This window comes from Heterocephalus glaber, unplaced genomic scaffold (assembly GCF_053883595.1).
Source record: "Heterocephalus glaber isolate CG9 unplaced genomic scaffold, H.glaber_assembly_v1.0 deba00001564, whole genome shotgun sequence".
Classification (NCBI taxonomy): Eukaryota; Metazoa; Chordata; class Mammalia; order Rodentia; family Bathyergidae; genus Heterocephalus; species Heterocephalus glaber.
Window position 1 is genome coordinate 20,364,997 of NW_028258351.1, and position 22,874 is coordinate 20,387,870.

A 22,874-nucleotide genomic window follows, 5' to 3' on the forward strand; every position below is an offset into this window, starting at 1 on the left:
GTGGTGGGAAGAGATGAGCTCAGGGGATCCACCTCAAGGATCAGCTCTGCCCTTGATGTTTGAAAGGTAGACCCATTATTGTAGGGTATATAGGAGAGGGCCACGCAGAAAGAAGAGGATGAGTCAGGAGGAGAAAGAGCCTCATGAACCTGTCTACCTGGGCAAGGAAGGAGATGCCTGCATTGAGTTGCCTGTGTCTCTGTGTTTGCCTCTTTACCTAAACACACACCCAGGAAACCTGAAAGAGTCACATCAACTGAGGCACATATGCCCCGGGGGGTATCCTGTGTGGGATAGGCCAGTGCCAGCAAAGAGGGTGGAATCAGAAGGTCTTCAGGCTGCATGTGCCTGTAGAAATCTTGGAAACATTTAATATCAGTCTTTGCCTAATGTCAGCCATTCATTTGCCCCTTCTTCCTGAATTCAAGTGATAAGGCAGTGGCCTGAGTCCATGTCCACCAGAGAGGGACACCTTCCTGGCTACAGGCTCTGCCTATGACAAGGTGCCCTGGGCTGGCAGACAGAAGGAGCTGGCTTTGGCTTACATCTGCCCCACGGGGCTTGGAGCGCTAGTGGTGGCAGGCTCAGCTTACCTGACCACATCCCTGAAAGTGCGCCGATTGTCCTTGTCCAGCAGTAGCATCAGCAGCCTCTGGTCTTGGCTCTGGATCCGGATGCTGGAGGTCCGGAAGGTGTGTGTCACTGCCTGTAACAGATGGAGGGAAAGAGAGAGAAAGGAGGGAGAGAGAGAGAGAGAGAGAGAGAGAGAGAGAGAGAGAGAGAGAGATGAATATGTAAGTGTCACCTTTGTTCAGCAGATGGCTCTGCCAGCATGATTTTCTATCCTGGAGCCTGGTGTGTTTCCTCCATCCAGCCCACAGGGTCCCTGTCTCTCTTCCTGCAAGTGATTCTGGGCAGTGACCACACTGTATCAACTGCCTCCCAGTTGTCCTTGGATCTCGCATTGTTTCTAGAGTGTTTTGCCCAACCTGTTGTCCTCAGATTTAAACATAGACTAGAATGCTAGGCTAGTGCATGCCAGATGTCTGGATTTGCATGTTGATTTATTCCACAAATATTTACCAAGCACCTCCAATATGACAGGCATGTTTCTATGTGTGGGACTTGGGAATACTTCAGGGTGTTTATAAGTCCTGACCCCAGTTCTGAGCATTCAGTTACATATAAAATTATTTACCTGGGGCATAGACAGAGGGTGTAGAAAGCAGCCAAAAACCCCCAATCTCAGACCAGGCTTAAGGAAAGCAGCCCTCAGGCATCCTTCTAACCCCCAGTCAGAGGGGCCTGCACTGGAGATGCCTGTCCCATGGGCAGAACATTGGGGCATCATGGGTGCTATGCAGGGCTCTCAAAGGACCTTTCTGCATCTCTGACTCACTCCACACATAGGCAGCAGCTTTGGGAAATTCACAGCCACAGAACTCTGGAGTTGAAGGAGGCCTTGGAGTTTGTTTCACTCAAGTGTTCTCAACCTTGGCTGCTTATAAGAATCACACATAAAATTAGACCTTCTGATTTAAGCAGCCTGGAGTTGACAGCAGGCAAGGCTGAGAACCACAGAGTCAATCCATTGTTTCATCATCAGATAACAGCAGCAACCTCAACTGGTGGTGGAAGAAGATGTCAAGCATGTCTGGACTTTCAGTTGGACTCTTGTGGGGTGGAGTAGGGCAGAGAGAAGCATGTGAGCAGTGTGCAAGAATGTCCCAGGAGGAGGGGCAAAAGCAGTCTCTGAGCCACACTGCCCAGGTTTTAATCCTGGCTCTGCCATTTACTAGCTGTGTGTTTTGGAGCATAGTTCTTACTCTCTTTGTGCTATTTAGAAAAAAATAATAATAAAAACTACTTTGTAGGACTGCTCTAAAGATGAAATGAGATAGTATATTTTAAGTGCTTGGAACATCATCTGGGACATAGTGAGAAATGTATTAATGTTCGTCATTTCTTGTAATTGTAACTGTAATTTCCGAGAAGGAGCCAAGCATAAACAGTGTCTCAGTTGCCACTGTGGATTCTTTCTGTCTTTCGTTTGTTGCCTAGGCTAAGCCTCTCCAGCCCAAAACACAGGTCAGTCTGAACAGGTGGATTGTGAGTAAAAACACAAAGATGTATCAAGTTCTCCAGAAGGCAGGAGGACCCCATGGCAGGGGGTGACAAGGGGCTGGGGAACCTCTGTCTGTGTATCAGAAGTGGTGGGCAACAGCTGTGGTGCCCGGGAGCTCTTATCAACAGGGGCAGATGTGGGCACAGCGCAGACAGTGGAGCCTAGAGGCACTAAGTGAACAACTCACCAGATGATTGTCAGCACTAGGAGGCAGGGGGAAGAGCAAGGACAAGTAAACAATTGAAAGCGATGGGTCAAAGAATTGAGAAACCAGACAGAGCAAGGACAATTATGTCAAAACATCAGGAAACTTAACAGATTAAGGTCATCTTATGCTCCCGTCTCCCAAGACTCCCAGGCAAGAGCAAAACCAAAAGTAAAGAACCCTGGCTTTGAACACCATGACACTTTCTCACTTCCTCTGAAAACCTTGTATGACCAGAAACCTCCTCTTGATGGGTGGGCTGAGACAGGTACTCCATTGGGCCATGATTCCTGTACATCCCCAGCTTATAGATCCTCCCATAATCCCAGGACCTTCAGAGACCCAGTACTTTCCCTCATCAGGGCCCCACTTCTACCCTGAGGAATGTACTTTTGCTTCTTTTGATTTTAATAAATCTCACTTATGTTACTCACTTTGAGTGTGTGTCTTGCTCCATTTATTGTGTAGGATATCAAGAACCTAGAAACAACTCCCTGAAATCCTCCATCTGATAACACCAGGATAGCATCGGTAACCTTCCAGAAATAACTGGAAAGACTGCAAGGGATATGGTCCTGCATGAGCTGAGGCATGAGGGAAGCCAGGTGCATTCATTTGTGGCACCTAACTGCACCTGGTGAGGGAATCAAGGTTCCTGCAGGTAAGGAGACTGAGGCCAGGAGGGACTGGATGTGACTAACTGAAGGTTGCACAGTGGCAGGTGTGGGGCCCGGGTTGCTGACTCCCAACTCTGTAGTGTTTCTCCTACATCAGGCAGCTGGGGGTGTCTCTGGCAGGACCTGGCCCTGCTCTCTAGATAATCACTTGCACTCTTGGGGCCTCCTCCTACCTGCCTGCAGCCTTTTCTTTCCCCCCTGTAGTCTGCAGGCTTAGATACACCCTACCTCCTGGGCTTTGGACTGCCAGAAGTCTTAACTACAGTCAATAAATGCCACTGTGGAAGTCAGCAGAGAGGGCCAGCTGCAGAATTTGCAAAAGGTGTGGTTCTCCGCAAGATGCAGGTGATAGGCAAATGCTGCCAGTTGCCTCCTGTTTTCTCTTGGCAGCTTCCTGCCTTCCACATCCTAGAGCCCCAGTTCCTCTGTTCTTGCCATATTTACCATTGCTATACACACTTCCAATTCAGCTACTCATATCTTTGCTGAGCCCTAACACACAGTGCCCTTACACAGCTATTCTCCAAGCTGGAAACACCTAGTCCCAGCTCACCATGAACTTACCCTAGCTTCCCAGTGTTTATTCTCTGATCTATCTGGAGAGAACATCAACATGGACCTGCTAGGTTCCAAGAGGAAGGCACAGCTACTGGATTTTTGCCCCCAGCAGATCCATGCAGGGACAGAGGGAAGTCTCTGGTGTGATAAGTATATAAGTTCAAAAAGCCCCTGACCAGGTTGTTTAAAGAGGTCATCAAAAACAGGCAGCAGTGTAAGGAACTGACATAAGAAAGAAAATATGACATAAGGGTAAATGGGCCCACCTTGCAGTTTAAAGCTTAAACACCATGCTGGTCTATGGGAAGGTTGATAAAAGCCGAAACTATCTCTCTCTCTCTTTTTTTTTCTGGTACCAAACACAGTGCTCCTATGGTGGATAGGCTGTCTTAGCGGGAGAAGAAGGACTTGGCGACTTGCTAACTTCCAGTAAGCCCTGCTGTGAGTTAGACACGCTGAGTGCTATAGGAAATGGGAAACAGGAGGACTGAGGTCAGGGCCCTGGGCCTAAGAAGCTACCATTCAATTTACAGAGTTGCAGATGCTTTTGTGCATGTGTCTCATGATTTTAGGGGAGCCCAGAGATGAGCCACATAACTCATCAGGGAGTGGGAGGAGGGGAGAGAGTGTGGAGGGAAGGGAAAGAACATCAGAAAAGGCCTAGCAGGATGTGACACATACGGTGATGAGGGCTAGGTTTTAGTGTGATTGTCTTTGAATCTGCCCCAGTACTGGTGGAACACACTTCTGGCTGTGATTGCATGGGTCAGGGAAGCATGGCCTTGAGGTCTTTGGGCCCTGGCCTCCTCCTCTCTGGCACTCTTCCCTGCTCTGCTTCCTGGCTGCCATGAACTAAGCAGATTTGCTCTGCCACACCGTTCTGCTGTGCTGTCTCAGCCTTGGAGCCAGCCAGTCAGGGACTGAAACCTTTCCTTTAAGTTGTGGATGTTGGCTATTCTGTCTCAGGGATGAGAAAACTAATACAACACCTGAGTCTCTTCCTGCAGGATTGGTAGGAATTACAAAAAAGGAAGAGTGGGGAAGAGGAAGGGAGAAAAAGGATCTCACAGCAAGCAAACAGCATGAGCAAAGGTACAGAGGTGTAAATTCCAGAACACTTCCAAACTCAATGGTAGAAATAGCCTGCAGGGAGTGGCTGAAGTTGCAGATGGAGAGGAAGAAGAACCAAGCTATGTAATACTGAAGAGTTTTTCTGGCCTTGGAGAATGACAAATGACCGAAAGCTTTGAGATTTGGAGTGATATGTCAGAGTTCCGTTTTAAAAAGATCACTTGGGTACAGGTGTGGAAGGTGGTCTTAAGGAGCATCAGACTGTGTCAGGGAGACCATCTTGGAAGCTACAGTGTTTGTCCAGCAAAGGTGGATAGAGGAAGGTCTGGACTTAATTTGCCATGTTTGCCTGAGACTTTCTAGTCTTAGTACTGAAAATCTCAAGTTTCTTTAGTCTCAGACAAACTATGACAGTTGGTCAAACTAGCTGGACCATAAGAAGGAGGAAAGTGAAGAAGGGAGAGATTTGGGAAGTGTTTGAGAGTGAAAACAAACAGGACTGGAGGAAATGAGGAAGAAGAGGCGTCTGGGGTGCTCTTGGGTTTCTGGTACAAAGAAAGAGTAGAAATGGCAGTGAATAACTAACCATAGAAGGGGAAGGTCATGCATAAGGATAAAAATCCTGGGAATAAGGTTTATAAGCTGGAGGCACTGGGTTCCACAGATGGTGGGGATGAGAAGAACCCTGACAAAGGGGGACTTGGCTGGAAGTTGGTATGAGGAACAGTTAGATTCTGTTGTTGTTTAGCTCTTAAATGCACTCCAGAAGCTCATGTGCTGAAGGCTCAGTCCCCAAGGTAGTCACATCTGGAGGTGGGGCCTTTGGAGGTGATTGGATCATGAGAGCTCCAATCTCAGGAATGCATTGATCCATTTATGGATTCACAGCTTAATGGGTTTGTGGGGGAGGGGCTTTGTTACCAAAGTGAGTTCTCTTTTCGTTTTCTGGCCACCATGGGGCGAGCAGCTGTACCACCACACGCTTCTGCCACAATCTATTGGTTCCCCACTGGCCTAAAACCAAGTGGGCCAAGCAGACATGGGCTGAAACCTCTAAAATTATGAGCCAAAATAAATCTTTCCTCCTTGTAAGATGATTATCTCAGGTGTTTTGTTACCTGATGGAAAGCTAACTGAGATCTCCAGTTTCCACTCAGCCTGGGCAGCCAACCACAGGCACCAGAGAGACAGAACCAAAGTCTACTTGGGGATGCCAGAGATGGAGGAAGATGGAATGGAGGGTGGTGGTGGAATGTGTGAATTTGTTCACAGAACAGGGAAGACCTTGTGCCTTTGTCCAACTCTGCTCCACAGTGACACACCAGCAGCCTTTCCTCCTGGCCTCTCACTCCCCAGAGCAGGAACCTGAAAGACTCTTCTGGAAAAACAAAGTTGTCCTGGGAAAGAGACTTGCAGATACTGAGATTGGGTTTCCTCTGTAGGAAGGACCATGACCACCTGACTACTCATGGAGAAGTCCACCATTGACTCAGCTTTTTAGTGTCTCACTCTTCAATTTGAATAGACAGCCAAAGATCACCAGATATTTGGAGATAAGGATAGAAAGAGAGAGAGAGAGAGAGAGAGAGAGAGAGAGAGAGAGAGAGACAGCGAGCAAACAGGAATTCAGAGGAAACAGGCTCAATTCAGGGAGCAGAAGATATTTTGGAATAAACCATTACATCTTCAGCGGGATAAGATGCTACATCCACGAAGCAGGCAGAGTATTAAAAATGAATAATCGGGGGCCAGGGATATAGCTCAGTGGTTCCACCCCCTGCTTCGAAAGTGCAAGGTCTCCAATTTGATCCCCGGTACCTCCCCCTCCCCCAAAACCCTGCAAAGTCCAAGTTCGATCCCTGGTAGAAAAAAAAAAAAAAGAATAACCAGAAAACATGAAAGATTTCTTAAAATTTGAAGGTTGAATAGGTGAATTGGAAGTACACTCCTCAAAGTCAAAGAAACAATAAACCAAAGAACAAGGAAAGAGAAAAGGTGAGAAAATGAGAGCATCCAGCTAGAACAACTCAACATCTGCCTATCTGTAGTTCCAGAAAGAGATAGCAAAGATATAAAGAGAAATAAATGATTCTTTAAATTGTATTGGAATATATCTCAGAAAATCTGCAGACTGAGAATGTCTACCAAAGGCTCAAAATAATGAAGAAAATAAAAGATGCCTTTGTATACAAAGACGGGACATACGAAGGCATCATATTTCACAACATCAGTAATGAAAACTAATAGAAAATCCAGGTTCCAAGAAATTGAAATGCAATCAACAAAATCAAAACCATGGTAAGAATGTTGACAAACCACTCTATTTTGGAAAGATGAAATGGACAAAAGATTTTTTTAAATGTTTAGATTATAATACTACCATGTGTTTGATTTAATAAACATCATACTTTGCCTTCTATACATAGAAAACACAAGTTTTTTTTGTTGCCATGGGATATTAAAAAGTTCATCATGTACCAGGCAACAAAGAAAATATCAATAAATTCCCAAGAAGACAGAGCTATGTAAGGCAGATGCTCTGACTGTCCCAGGGTTGTGTGCCAACCTCAGGAATCAGAGGCTTCAGGCGGATCAGCCATGGAGGGTGGGAGACAAAGCCTTGGGCCCACAGGAAGCAGGGATTTGAAACTGAGATTCCCTTCAAGGTCTCTTGACAGCTACCTTCTCAGTGAAAGACTAGGTTAGAAAAAAGTCGCCTAGCAGAAAGAGGAGACCACCAGGAAGCTGTCTGCTTCCGCTTGTGCCATGAGTGAAGATGAAAGGTCTTTCCTGAAAATTACCAACTCCAAGCCTGTGCTGATGTGGGTTTGGGGTACACATTTACTCCATCTCTGTCTTTTGAAAATAAACATATGACATCACTAGGGCACTTGGTGAGAGCAAATACTGAATTCTCTAGAAGGATGATTTCTATACCCAGGTTTCCCACAAAGACCCCAAAATAGATCTCATAATTGAGGAAACATACAAGGGGTCACATTACTGTGGGGGCCAGAGAACCCAAAACACAGAAAAATTAGACTCTTAATAGTTCCAGATAATGTAATCATGTAAATCAGACTCTAAAAATGTATAAAGAAATAAAATAAGGAATAAAACCACTAGGAAGTTGTCAGTCATGCTGCTTTTCTCAATTCTAAAACACATCCCTCCCCATATTGTAATATTTGTAAAATTAGGAAGTATCTTGCAACCAGTGTGATAAGAAAGCATTACTCATGTTCAAGCAGCATTGTTTCTTTCCTAATGCAAATTTCCTAATGTGTTTTAATTGCAATGAGATACAGTTTTCAGACATAGGTAATGTATAATCCTATCAAAGGTAGAAATCATTAAAAGAAAATGATTGGTAAATTTTGCTACATCAAAATACAAAGCTGTTTTAGGTGAAAAAATTTTAAGACAAACTAGGAAAAACATTTCCAGAATATATGACAAATAAAGGGTTGATGTCCTCATATTACAAAACAGGGACAGCACAGTAGTACCAGGGGATGAGAAAATAAATAGAAAATACATAAAGGAAGAAACAGAAATCATTCCGCATCACTAATTGGTAATGGCAGCAATGGAAATTAAAATAATGAAAAATTTGACAATTGAAATTACAAAAAAATCAATTAGGACCTGCCGGGTTTAATGGCTTTGGGTCTGCACAACTGCAAACACAGGCGAGGGGTTTGAAATGCAGAGGGACTTAGTGAGTTTCTCGCTGTCTCCAGCGGTGTGGGCTGGGTGAAGCTGGTGTCAGCAGGTTTCCAGAGTGCTGAGGAAGTCCTAGAGGTGAAACCCTCCGAACTCAGCAAAGAAGGTGGGATATCTAAAGAGGAAGCCTTAGAAACTCTGAAAATTGTAAGAAGAGAATGTCTCATAAATAAACCAAGAAATGATAGTACATCTGATACTTCATACAGGAAGTGTACAGCCCTGGTCCTTCTTGAACAGGACCATACCCAAGGCTTCATAGTTACCTTCTGTTCAGCACTAGATAATATTCTTGGGGGTGGCGTACCTTTAATGAAAACAACAGAAATATGTGGTGCACCAGGTGTTGGAAAAACAATTATGAGTGCAATTGGAATTAGATGTGCAGATACCAGAATGTTTTGGAGGAGTGGCAGGTGAAGCTGTTTTCATTGATACAGAGGGAAGTTTTATGGTTGAGAGAGTGGTACTCGCTACTGCCTACATTCAACACCTTCAGCTTATAGCAGGAAAACACATGGAAGAAGAACACCAAAAAGCTTTGGAGGATTTCACTCTTGAAAATATTCTTTCCCATATTTATTATTTTCGTTGTATGATTACACAGAGCTACTGGCACAAGTTTATCTCCTTCCTAATTTCCTTTCAGTTCACTCAAAGGTTCGATTAGTGATAGTAGATGGCATTGTTTTTCCTTTTCGTCATGACTTTGATGACCTATGCCTCTGTACTCAATTACTAAATGGCCTAGCACAGCAAATGATCAGCCTTGCAAATCATCACAGATTAGCTGAAATTTTAACCAACCAAATGACAACAAAGATTGATAAAAATCAGGCTTTGCTGGTTCCTGCTTTAGGGGAGAGTTGGGGTCATGCTGCTACAATTAGGCTAATTTTTCACTGGGACCAAAAACAAAGGTTGGCAACATTGTACAAATCACCAAGCCAGAAAGAATGCACAGTACTGTTTCAAATCACACCTCAGGGATTTAGAGATGCTGTTGCCACTGCCTATTCAATGCAAACGCAATGTTCGTTGAATTCCTGGAAATGGTCTCGAGATCCAGATGAAGAACAGTAACCCCAAAAGTAATCTCAAATATAGAAATATATTGATATTGTGAAGTTGATTGTGTACAAATAGTGTAATCATTACTTGAAAATATAAACACATATCGTGGCATGAACAAATCAGGATTGTATGAAGTTAATGGGAAAAATAAGGAATATGATTTTCTGAAAAAGGTTTTCTAAAGCACTTTTCTAAAATTAAAAAAAATCAATTAATGTATCATTTGTGCTGCACACCACAATGAGGACAGAATTTGAAAAGGCAATTTGGCAAAATATATTAAAAGTCTTGATGCTATATGGATGCATCTGAGTGATTAAAGTTCTGAGTGATTAAAGTTCTTTTTTTAAAAAAGTAAAACCATGATTTTTAACACATATTTAACCCTTTTCAGTGTGCTTACAATAGTGAAAAAGAAGCACACACTCACATGTCCCATAATAAATCATTTAAATAATTATAAGGCACATGGATCCATCATACAATAAATATTTCATTTTCCCCCAATCCCTTGCCCTCCCTTCAGCCCTTCCACCATTCCCTATTTACAAAGACTTTGTTTCCATTTTTTCCTTTCCCTTCTTTCCTTTCCCCTACCCCTCCCATTTCCCCTACCCCTATAGACATTTTCTTCCTATTTCACATTATCAATTATACATTTTGATCCTTATTTACACTTTTAGTTTCTCACACCAGAGAAACTATTTGGTATTTACACGTGTGTCCTATTTATTTCACTTAAGAGTATGGCCTCAATGTGTATCCATTTAGCTATAAATGTCTCTAGTTTCTCATTCTTTATGACTGAGTAGTACTCCATTTAATTAAAAAAAAACTACATCTTCTTTATCCAGTCTCTAGTTGATGGGCAATTGGATTGTTTCCAAGCTTTACCTATTACAAACTGTGCCGCTATAAACATAGGTGTGCATATATCACTGTGGTATGATTCTTTTCGTTCCCAATGATGAATGTAACTATATTGTATACCTAAAATGTACCAATAAAGTTAATGAAGAAAAAAAGTTAATAGTGTTGGGCTGAGGATTTAGCGCAGTGGTGCCACCATGTGCCACCCAAGTGCAAGTTCCTGAGTTTGATCCCGGGTACCACACACACACACACACACACACAATTAATGAGCTATATTTAATGATACAAACAAGGTCCCACCAGTACATACAGACAAGATATTAGTCTATTTTTTTTTTTTTTTGGTACCGGGGATTGAGTATGTTTTTGAGTAAAAACACCACTACATACTTTCACACACTGTAGTTATCAATTATGTAAAAATATATAGGAAAAAAGGCTGGGTTTTATATCTGAAAATGTTAATAGGCATCCTGACCAGTACTGGCATTACTAATGAACTTACTTCTTTGTATTTCCCCAAATAAAAATTGGAACTTTTGTTTATAGCTTCAAATATTATCTTGAAAAGGGGTCAAAGAAATGGACTAAAAAGTGACCCTTGGTCTTGGCAACATGGAGGCAACTCTGTCACAGTGTGTGTGTGTGGGGGGGTCACTGAAAGCAGATGGTCTCAGGCAGGAGAGTCACTGGTAAGGGACTGGAAACTTCTGGAGGTGTCTTTGAGAAGCTTGACTGAGAAGGGAAGGAAGGAGATACAGCAGGTAGGTAGAGAGGTAAAGGGGTCACAGTAGAGTTGCTTTGTTTTTTTGATACTTCCTGATCAAGACATGAGACTATTGTTTTTGTTTTTGTTTTTTTAGGACAGAGAAGACTGGAGCATGCTGGTAAGCTAACAGGGAGCAGTAGAGGGTGAGGTCAAAGCCATGAAAAAGAGAATTGCAGACAAATGAGAAGAGCCTGAGAGACCGTGAGAAAGGGGTTGAAGGACAGCAGGGGTCTGTGTGCACTGAGAGGCCACGAGGTTGCTGGTGCTTAGTGAAGGTGGTTGTAGGATTTCTCCCAAAAGCTCTCAGCCACCTAGGCATACAGCCTCCCAGGTGGCTTGATCTGGTGTCTGCTTAGTGAGTGGTGGACGGGAGTCGAAGATGTCAGCAAGAACAGTTCAGAAATAATCAGAGGTCTCTAAGGTCAAGCTGAGAAGAGTGAAGTCCAGAGAGCCTGCAGGTAGGGAGAAAATGTCTTGATCAGGAAGTAGGAATCAAGGCAAAGCCAAGGGGAAGGGCAGCCATGGGGACGGTGAACTTGAACAATCTGATCTGAGCCTGGCCTGTGTCGTGTGAGAGTCTGACCACTGTGAAGAGCCTGGGGATGACTGACATGGGTGCATTTTGTGGTTATCTGGGGATGTCTCAGTTCCTCAGCAGCAGGTGGACAGGGCCTCGCCTTTGTGTGCCTGACTTGTACCAGGTGGTACTCAGTATTTTAAGCGCACTGATGGGAAAGCAAATTCTTTCTGATGGGAGGCCCCACTACAGTAGAAAGCTCAGAGGCCAGTTCCGCTTCTTTGAATACCCTGCCCTGGGGCTCCCGCCCCCTCCTGGATCCTGTTTGACTGTCCTCCTTCCCCGTCCCCACTCAGGACTTACAGAGAAGGACCTTCCTGCCAGGTTGGAGGACTTCTCAAGCTTGGTCACGCTGACATTCAGACACGTGTGAGCCATCACAGGAGCAGCAGCTGGGGGGAAACGGGGGGATCCTGCAAGTGAATGAGACAGGGGGCTATGAATGGCTCTCCAGGGAAGTAGGAGAGTCTAAGAAGACTGCCACGAACCCATCCTGCCTGCCACCCCTCCAATTTAGCCCCCTACACTCTGCCTAGCCCCACTTCCTGATGCTGCCTTGGTCTAGCCACGTTTCAGGGCCTCCGTCACCATCCATCTCCCTTCCCTGGAAAATGAACAAAGTTTCAGTATCTCAGATCCAGCAGCCATCACTATCCCCAATCCCTATGCCCTACCCTTTCTTCATCCCCCACCCTGCAGCCCCCTTTTAAAAGAGGAAAGTTCTGTTGAATTTCTCTGCTGCTACTGGGTATGCTAAGAGCATAAGGACCACCTAGCCCCAGTGTCCTGTAGGTAGATTCGCCAGTGATTAGGAAGGCGTTAGTACCAAAGTGGAGAGTGTTTCGACTTTCTGAATAGGGCATAATTGTCAAAAGTCGTGATTGTGTGACTGCTACCAGGCCAAATCCCTTCCTTGCCTCCCTGCCCACTGGAGGGTTGGTAGGTGTTTGTGCCTCTAAGGAGGGTTCTGGCATCTCCAGACCAGTCCTGATGGGGTTTAAGGTGCAGTAGGAGAGGTGAGAGTTTTATGCAGGAAGTAGGAAGAATATAGTTTTAACCATACTAGCTAATATTTATCATTTACTACATGCACACAAAATAATTATCTCTATTTTTGAAATTAAAAATAAGTAGAGAGGTCACAGCTAACTTGCCCACCATCACACAGAAGGCAAGTGGCAAAGCTGAGGTTCAAATTCTGCCTCTCTGGCCCTGCTTGACCCACTGCTTTATGACCATCTGTAGGTCATAAGTCAGTCCGTAGGTCATGAGCCAGTAACAAAATTACTTGTCTCCTTTATGATGTTAAAGAACTACAAGTAAGAATGTCTTGCTTTGAGAGTTACATATGTCACCCAAAAATTCAACTCATCTGTAAGCAATTTTATAAGGAAGGGATTTTATTTGAGTTTCTTCTTTGTGCCAGATGTCAAGATAATTGAGGAGCTACAATGCCCTTAGAAGAACACAAATGCAGCTGGGCACACTGATGCATTCTTGTGACCTTGGCTACTGGAGAGGCTGAGACAGGAACATCGAAAGACTGAGGCCAGCCTAGACAACTCAGAGAGACCCTGTCTCATAGAAGACAAAAACACCGAAGAGCACAAATGCATTACCAACAGACAGAGGTCCCAAGGAATGCTAGCCAAGCCACAGAGAATTTTAGAGACAGAATCATTACTGGGCGTTGAATAGGAGAAGAGGGATTAGAGTCAGCTTCTTCATAAGCATTCCAGCTTGTAATGCATATTTCCACTCTATTTCTTCAGGAATATTCCAAATTCATTTGCCTAGTTTTAAAAACAATGCTTTGGTGTAAAGTAGCACTTCATTTATTCAACAAATGTTTATTGAATATCTATGTGCTAGGCACTGTGGACGGAGTGGTGAACAAGATATACATATTTCTGCCCGGTGAACTTTCTTGTTTGCTCAGAAATTATCTACAAGCCTCTGTGGGGTGATCGCTGAAGTCCAGTCTGTTGAGAGCTGGCAGTTCTAGGTATCCAGTGTGGGGCAGAGGTGAGGAACATAGTGTGAAAGCACCCACTCCCAACTCTCCCTCACAGCAGTCACCTTGGGGAAGCTATTTTTTTTTGCCTCAGTTTCCTCTGCAGTAAAATGTTACTGCTAATAATAGCTATTCCATGGGGTTCACTTGCTCCAAGGAGTTCATAGATTTAACATAGAGCATTGTGCAACCCCAACCAAATGCAAGCAATGGTTAGTAAAGCACACTGCCTTCCTTCTTTCTCTCTCCCTGTCTTTCTCTTGCCTTAAATAGGGTCTTACCGTGTAGTCCAGGCTGGCCTCAAACTCACTGTAATCCTCCTGCCTCAGCCTACCAAGTGCTGGGATTATAGGTATGTGCCACCATGCCCAGACAATCTTTCTCTTTAGTCCAGGAGTCCAGCAATCTCACAGTGACAGCTAATATTTATAAATTACTACATGCACATGAGTTGATATTTTTGGGGAAAGACAGTCAAAATCCAAAATTTCCAAACACAGTGTGCCTACCTCCTCAGGCCTAATTCTGACCAGGACCCTACCACACCATGTCCCTCCACCTTCCAGCCACAGAGGCAGAGTCCTGAGTCCTGAGCTAGAGTTCTGGTTACTTGACAGCCATCTGAGGCTGGAGAACATGCATCAGTGAGGACCGCATGAGGCTTGGCCCCTGCATGCCTGAATTCTCTGGTGGCTGGGATGAGGTGGGCCTCCCTGCTGGGTCTCAGCCCTCCCTGCCTCTCCCCAGTGTCCCCTTCTGATCCCTTCTCTCTTTCTCTGCTCTAATTCCCAGCTCCTCACCTTCAGTGTCACTGTCTGGAATGGCCTTCAGGACCAACCCTGTGGCCCTCAGGGAAATGGTGACCTCTTGGGGCCGGTGGCTGGGCAGAGCCTAGGAAGGGGGATGGAGGAGCAGACGGGGTCCTCAGGACATGCTCTCCCCATGAATCTCACATCCACAGTCCCACTTTCTGCCCTGCCCCGAGACCCTCGCCTGTGTCACTGCTTCCAGTGAGGGGCCTACAGAGAAGGCTTAAGAATATTCTAGCCCCAGAGGGCATGGCTACCTTCCAGTCCCAAAGGAACAAGTCTCCAAAGAGACCAGTTCAGGCATCTGGCCAGCTAGGGAGGAAGATAGTTTTTAGCGAGCCATCAGCCCTTTTGGTCCTTAAATCACTTCACCTTCCTGCACATAAGGTCAACAGTGACTCCCCACCTCCATCCCTACAAAACCCTCCAAAGGCTGAGAAACTTTGGCAGCAGCTTCCAGAAAGAGGAAGAAGCTTCATTTGGCTCCAGTGGTGCCCTCCATCCCTGCACAGGTCCCTCAGGCCAGCTTCTATCAGCTGTACCTTTGGCCTTCTCCTGGCCATGCCCATGCACACTGACCTTCTGGTAGCAGATGGAGAGCTCAGCACCTGGGCTCTCAGTGACCCCTCTCCTTCTTGGTGAAGATCCCTCTGAAGGAAGAGGAGGAGAGGCTTGAGGGGCTCCCCAGCCCTCTGCCCTGACTCCCCCTCGCTCAGGCTGGAGTGGAGCGAGAGGCTGTCCCGGCAGCTCAGCCTGGATGGAGAGGCAGAACCCCATGTGGACCAGGAGGCTTTCAGTCTGGGGGAGCTTGGAAGGAGCCGGGGACAGCAGAGGTGCGGGACAGAGCCGGTGCAGACCATTGGGGTGAGAGGAGGGAGGACAATTTCAAGGGAGGCTTAGCCAGGTAAGCTTTGGGAAAAGGACAGCAGGCGCTCACCTTTGGGGAATTTGGAGTCCTGGATCTTCACCTTCAGCTCAGTAAGGAAAATGTCCTCTATAGAGTCCTGGCTCAGGCCGCTGAAGATCTGGAGAGAAGAAAGAGCAGAGAGCGAAGAAGGGGAGGTTTGGCGAAGGCTTACTTGCTGGGTCAGAGGCAGCTGCTGTCTTTGCCTTCCACAGCTGAGGATATCTAGGGGTGGGATGTTGTCCCCACCCCTCCTGCCAGTGCTGAACTTGGAGCTGTGTGAATTGACCACCACAGTCTGAATATCCATAGCTGTAGCAATCGGATCTACAGCCATGAACCATGTAACCAGGGTTCTGTCCACAACAGAACGCATATGTGATGGTGGTCCCCTAAGATTACAGTGGGGCTGAAAAATTCCTCTTACTAGTGATAACATAGCCATTGTAAGGCTGCAAGTAGCACATTACCCACATGTTTGTGGTGACACTGGTGAATACAAACCACTGTGCTGCCCCAGTTGTATAAAAGTATAGTGCACAAAGCTGGACCTGTAATACATGATAACAATAGTGGCAGACAATGTTGCCTGTTTATGTTTTTCCTATGCTATATTTTTATTGTTATTTTAGAGTATTCTATATATTTTTAAAGTCCGGTTTACTGGAAAGAAGTATAATCTGTAAAGCCAGCAGCATCCTCTTATATGTCCTGTTTACTCAGTCTCTTGATCGCATCAAAAGGCCAGCTCAAGTGGCTGACTGCCCCATCCAGATTTATGTAAGTACACACACTCTGTGATGTTTTCACAATGACAGAACCAGCTAACGGTGAAGTTCTCAGAAGTGTCTCCATCATTAAGCAACACATGACTCTAAAGAGTAGGAGAAACTGCTACTGAAAACCCAAACTACCTGAAAACCACTTGTGGAATGGGGAGGGCAGGAGCAGGAGACGAAGCTCATGTCAGGGAGGGGTGGTGAAGTCGCTGTAGACACTGCAAGGACAGTGAGTTCTGGAGAGGACAACCTGGTTCCTCAGTGTGCACAGAGAAGCCGGGGCTGAGGGCAGCAGGGCTGCTGAGAGCTGACTGGACAGTGGGGAGACTCCGGGGCAGAGGGCGGAGAAGAGAGGAGCATGGGTGTGGCTGGGGGGAGACGAGGGGAGCCCCAGTGCCAAGGAAGCGTGGCCAAAGAGTTTCTGAGAACAAGGATGTGAGAAAGCGAGCTGAAGGCGCTGGAGGCTGAGAGCTGGCCTGATGTGCACAGTGAGGCCGTGGTGTGTCCTGCAGATCACAAACAACAACACAGAAGCTGATGCTATTGCTGTGACAGATCAAGCCAAAAACCAGACCACTACACAATCACATCCAAAAGTAGACACAGAAAGGGACCCTGAGCAGCTGTCTCCCTGCTCTGCCACCCCAGCTGTAAGAGTGATGGCTGACTCCTTAGCCTCACCAGAATTGTTGAGATACCCAATCATGGAATTACTTGCATCTCCTGCCAGCATGTAATCCAGAGCAGAATCTTACTTCGGGGAACCCCTACCAACCCTCCAACGTGAGTCCAAATCCCAGAGTAAGTTCCTCCCAGCAGCTCCCGCTGACACCCCCATAGTGTCACATGGCTCCCCCTGGTGGGCATCCTCCATCATTGCAGCGGGCCTGCAAGCGCCGCTGTTTGCACCTACAGTGAGCTCCTGGGGACTGTGGGCTGAAGGTCACTAACAGGTACCAAATCTCTAATCTCAAGTGATTTGTGTTGGTGCCATTGTGAGAGGCTTTTAGTTTATTTTATGTTTTTATTGTGGTTTTTTTTTTGCATTTGGGAACTCAAGGAAAGGACTGCATTGAGGACAAAATCAGAAAGGCGATAAAGAAAATATCTAGCCCAGGATGAAGAGTTAACAACAAGAATTCAGTAAGACAGGAAACTAGAAGTGGAGATGGCTGTGAGGAGTCGATTCCCAGGTGCTTACAGAAATCTCAAAGCCTTCCCTAGAATATATAATAAGCATCTATACTTGGAGTATACTAAGCCTTCCCTAGAATGCGCATTGGGGTTCAGGCAAATATTAATTAGATTTTCAGCAATAGCGTGACCCCAAAAGAGTTCTGGGATGACATGTCTATATGAGTCCATACGTCAGTGGTTGGCTCTGGACAATGAGTGGAATGGACCGTTAGATGAGCACAAAGGACAGGAACCTGGGAGGGCTCAGGAGTTCTTTTCGTCAAGATTTTCTTCTGGCCTAACCCTCTGGTAGGCACTTGACATTTCTGATCTCATGTAATCATCACACAATCCTCCAGGAAGGTATCATCAAAGGGGCCTGGAAACTCAGGCACTAAGATATCAAGCAACTTGCCCAGGGGCACAAGTAGCAAAGCTGGGTTCTATTCCAAGTTCTTCACCACTGTATCAGGATCCTCTGTGTATCTACCTCCTTACCCTCAACTTCCCCCAAGTCCTTATTATATTTTTCTACTGATTTAAATTGTCACAAGAGCTGTACATCTAGTGGAGATTGTTATTCCCACTTTAACTATGACAAAAGTTAATTTTAGAAAGGGAGAGGCATCCATGATCACTCAGTCAGCAAGCAAAAGGACCAAGGTGCATAATTATGAATGTTTTAGTGCACACATTGCTTGTGACTGTATGTTCATCCTACCAGCCAACTGCCCAGGACCTAAGTGACACATTCTCTGAAACACACACACACACACACACACACACACACACACTTTACTGTGTTAAGAATAGGAGATTCAAGATAAGCAGAACATAGTTCCTTATTTCAAGGGATGCCCAGTTTGGATGGGGAACAACACACATGCACAGGTTTATTACAGATTGACACATTACATGACATGCTACAGTCATGACCAGAGCATTATGGGACCACAGACGAAAAGTATGTCTACATTGGTCATCTTCAAAAGATTAATTTCTGTGGCATAGACAAAAGAGTGTTATTAGAAAGATGCTTTTGGGACCAAACTACATTGAAGAACATAAGGTTTTATATAATTGTGATATTTATTACTGCTCCTTTTCTGGTGGACAAAATGTATTCTTGCCCTCTAATTAAATGGGTCTTCCAACATGTTGTTTATGGTGATAATCTTTTGATTCAGACATTTGCCTTTCTCTTACGTTCCAGCCACCTATGATAATAAATACACTTATAGACTGATTTATTTTCCGTAGATGACATCCTATAAAAAGATAGCTACTTAGGGATTCAACCACAAGAACAACCATGATTGGCAATAATAACAGTCTTTTAACTATATTTTTATTTCAAAATGCTTAATATCCAGGTAAAATTATAATAGTTGAGTTCACTACTCCTCTTACAATGCTAATGTAATTGATCTTCTCTTCTGGGTGTTCAACAACCAAAGTTTAGAGACCAGAACTAAAAAGGTATCTGGGCTAAGATGACAGCCAATATTTTGGCCCTGGCCCTCCAAGGTCAACAACAACAACAACAACAACAGCAACAACAACAGCAATAACAACAACAAAAAGATCCAGGACATGAGGGAACCTTCTCTAAGATACTGCGCCTTAGCAAGCACGGAGGAGGTGAGCTGCTCCCAGTGCACAAAAGGAGGCTTCCGGGCCACCATACCACCCCCAAAAACACAGAGTAGGTGAGCCGCATGGGCACCAGCAGCAACACCCACCCCACTGAAATGAGAAGATATGTAAACAAGTCTCACAACCAGACTTCCAGATCACCTACAGCAACCCCAAAGGGAAATGAGATGGAACACTCTGACATTCAACCACCTGGACCCACTGAACTGGCAACAAAAGGGGATCTGGAAAAAATGAAATCAGAAATAATTTCTCAGATAACAGGAGAAATTGTGCTCCTAGTGTAAGACATGATTGACAAATCTAGAGAGGAGCTGAGGAACATAATGGAATCCTAACATGGGAAACAAATGGAATCCATAAAACAGATGCAAACAGATTTCCAAGAGATTAAAAACTCTATTGAAAGTCTATGCAGCAGAATGAGCCAATGTAAGGACAGAATTTCAGATATAGAAGATAAGATTGCAATTAGTGACCAGGAAAAGAAAAATTGCTTCAAAATTGTAAGGGACCACGAGAAATCAATCCAGCAGCTGCTAGACGATGCAAAGAAGAATAATATAAGACTGATTAGAGTCAATGAAGAAACAGGAGAGAGTGCAGATGACATAAGAAAATCTGTTCACAGAAGTGATGGCAGAACACTTCCCAAGTGGGGGGAAAAGAACTTGAAATACAGATAAGTGAGGCAAATAGGACTCCAGCTAGCCTTGATCAAAAAACATCTACACATAGGCATATAATTGTTAAGATTCCAGAAACCCAACAGAAGAACAAAGTTCTATAAGCAGTGAGAGAAAAGAAACAAATCACATGCAAAGCAAAGCCCATCAGAATCACAGCAGACTTCTCAATGCAAACCCTCAAGGCAAGAAGAGCTTGGAGTGATGTATTTCAAGCCCTAAAAGAAAACAGCCTCCAACCTAGATTGATGTACCCTGCAAAATTATCTTTCAAAATTTATGGAGAAATAAGATACTTTCATGACAAAGAGCACCTTGGGAACTTCATGAATACCAAACCAGCACTCCAAAAAATTTTAGACAATATCCTAGGAAAAGACAACGAGGATCACAACCCCAGGAAGCCCAGCAGAATGAATCTGTCAGGCGCGAAAAGAAATTAAACGCAAAGGGGGAGAATCCAACAAACAGAAAAAGTCATGACAATGATAATTCAATATGTATGAGTTACAAACATCAATGTTAATGGTCTCAACTCACCAATCAAAAGAAATAGACCGGCAAAATGGGTCAAGAAGAAAAATCCAACAATATGCTGCATACACAAAACACATTTAATTAAAAAAGAAACGCATAGTCTGAAAGTTAAAGGGTAGAAAACAATATTCCATGTGACAGGAACCCCCTCCCCCCAAAAAAGCAGCAGTAGCTATCCTCTTTGCAGATCAAGTGGATTTCAGACCAAAATCTGGAACACTCTGGTCCCAAGAATTTCAGATAAGGGATACTCAACTTGTATGTACAAATATATTGTGAACATGTGTTTTCATTCCTCTCAAGTAAAAACTTAAGAACAGGACTGTTGGTTCTTAACAGTCATACAAGAAATTTCTATATTGTTTTCCAAAATGGTTTTATTATTTTACATTCATGTTAGCAGTATTAGACAGTTCTAACTGGGTCACAGTTGACATTTGTTCATTTAAAACTTTTAACTTCATCTCCCTAATGAATGTACAATTCAATCTTGTTATTGTACTGATTAGTATTTTTCTGATTCTAGTGTTGCACACCTTTCCTTGTGCTGTACTGGCTATTTATCATCTTCTTGTGTCTACTTTTTAATTGGGTTGTCTATTAATAAGCTGTAAGGGTTCTTTATATATTCTGGCCATAGGTTATATGCATTATAAATATAAATAAGGACTAGTTTTCATTTTCTTAATGATGTCATTTAAAATTCTAAGTTTTGATGGAATCTAATTTATCAACTTTTTTCTTTTATACGTCATGTTTTTTATATCCTAGGAAATTCTTGCCTACCCAAACTTCATAAACATTTTCCCTTATAATTTCTTTTTAAAGTTTTATAGTTTTAGTCTTTCATATTTAGGTTCATAGATCCTTTCAAGTTATTTTTATGTATGGAAATAAAGGGTTGAGGTTAACTTTTTATATCCGGATACCAGGTGTACTAGTGCCATTTGCTGAAAATACTATCTTTCCCTCTGCTCTTGAATTGAGTTTATGTTCTATAAAATGTTAATGTTAAATAATCTTTCAAAACTCAGTGGACCATATATGTGTGGTTCTATTTCTAGATTCTCTGTTTTATTCCAGTGATCTGTATGTCTTTCCTTACACTAACACTGCCTTGATTACTGTAGCTTTAGAGGAAGTCTTAAAATTAGGTACTAAATGTCTTCCAACACCATTTTTTCTTTCTTTTTACTTTTCTAGGTCCTTTCTATTCCTACATAACTTTTAAATTTCAATATTCAATTCTTCGTTTATAACAAGTATACATAGACCTGAATTTTTATATATACCTTGTGTTTTCTAATCCTGCTAAATTCAAATACAAGCTCTAGGGGCTCCTAGAGATTTCTTAGTATTTTCTCTGTAGATGATCATTTCATCTACATATAAAGATTTTGCTTCTACCTTGCCAATCCTATCCTAATTGTGTCATTTTATTGCCAGACTATTTTGGTTTGGGCCTATGTTTCAAAGTTTAATGGACAGATGAAGAGTAGGCATATCTGCCTTTGTTCCGCACTTAGAGAGAAAGCATTGTATCTTCTCCATTCATATAAGGTATTTGTGCTGGAAGTATGGAGTACATGTCTTTGATCTGTTGAGAAGGTTCTGTTCTACTTCTAGTCTCCTGATAGCTTTTACCATGAACAGCTGTAGAATTTAGTCCAATACTTTTTCTCCAACTAGTGACAGGACTATATGGCTTTTTCCTTTCCTCTGTTAAAAGGATGACTTTTGGGAGTGGATCTTCCAATGCTGAACCAACACTGCCATCCCTATAACAAAGCCACTTTGTACATACTGACAGATCTGACTTCTAATAGTTTGTTTTATTAAACAAATTTCTATCTATGTTCATACTATTTTCTTCTATTATCTTTATCCAGTTTTAGTATTAGCACAATGTTGATTTCCTACAATGAGGGGAGAAGTGTTCCTTCTTTTTTCCGCTTTAAAGGTTTGATATAATTTATCAGTTAAAATGTATATGAGCCTGTTATTGTCATATGGGTAGGTTTTCAAGCTAGGAATATACTTTCTTTAATAGGTGCTATTCAAATTTTATATTTCCTCCAGAGTTAGTTTCATTAAGTTGTCTTCCAAGGTACTTCTTAGAAGTTGTCAAATTTATTTCAAAAAAGATTTTTGTAATATGCTCTCTATATCCTTTCAAATTCAGTAAAATCTGTGGTAATGTCTTCTAGATCTTGATATTGTAATTTAAAAAAATGTATAATTGATATTGTGTAATAGGAAGAAAAGGTCTAAAGGAGTAGGGGAAGAGGGAGGGGTAGGGGAAAGGAAAGAAGGGAAAAGAAAAGATATGAGAAAAGAAAAAAATGGAAACAAAGTCTTTGCAAATAGGGAAGGGTGGAGGGGGTGAAGGGAGGGCAGGGAAGGGGAAAAAAAATAAGAACCAAGATACTCATGTAATGGTACAAGATCCCAGTGATGAATGTTACTGTATTTTATATCTAAAATGTACCAATAAGCTTAATGGGGGAAAAAAAATAAGATCCTGCATCTTTGGTGAGTCACCCAACCTCCTGAGCAGGGAGGTTGCTGAACACCAAAACAATAAGATGTAACAAAAAGTGTGCCAAAGGAATGTCACCTGGAGAAAAGAAAATCTCCCATGCTCTCGAGGAAAGCAAC

At 43.4% G+C, this 22,874-nt stretch overlaps 1 protein-coding gene, 1 long non-coding RNA gene and 1 pseudogene across 4 annotated transcripts in view; 2 read left to right on the plus strand and 1 right to left on the minus strand.

Moving 5' to 3' along the window:
• Positions 1-22,874, minus strand: part of Pik3r6 (phosphoinositide-3-kinase regulatory subunit 6) — a 62,761-nt gene that overhangs the window by 2,690 nt on the left and 37,197 nt on the right. For all 3 annotated transcript variants that reach the window (XM_087191814.1, XM_087191815.1, XM_004857512.3), the window contains 5 exons: positions 15,416-15,503; positions 15,058-15,128; positions 14,470-14,560; positions 11,959-12,068; positions 594-706 (listed from right to left, as the gene is read on the minus strand). In XM_087191814.1, coding sequence (XP_087047940.1) covers positions 594-706; positions 11,959-12,068; positions 14,470-14,560; positions 15,058-15,128; positions 15,416-15,503 — 473 coding nt within the window. The remainder of the gene's footprint in view (positions 1-593; positions 707-11,958; positions 12,069-14,469; positions 14,561-15,057; positions 15,129-15,415; positions 15,504-22,874) is intronic.
• On the plus strand, positions 700-13,752 carry LOC147823914 (uncharacterized). Its single transcript, XR_015443236.1, has 3 exons — positions 700-2,991; positions 11,173-11,196; positions 13,082-13,752. It is a non-coding gene; the product is annotated as an uncharacterized LOC147823914 (long non-coding RNA).
• LOC147823915 (DNA repair protein RAD51 homolog 3 pseudogene) lies at positions 5,291-9,752 on the plus strand (annotated as a pseudogene).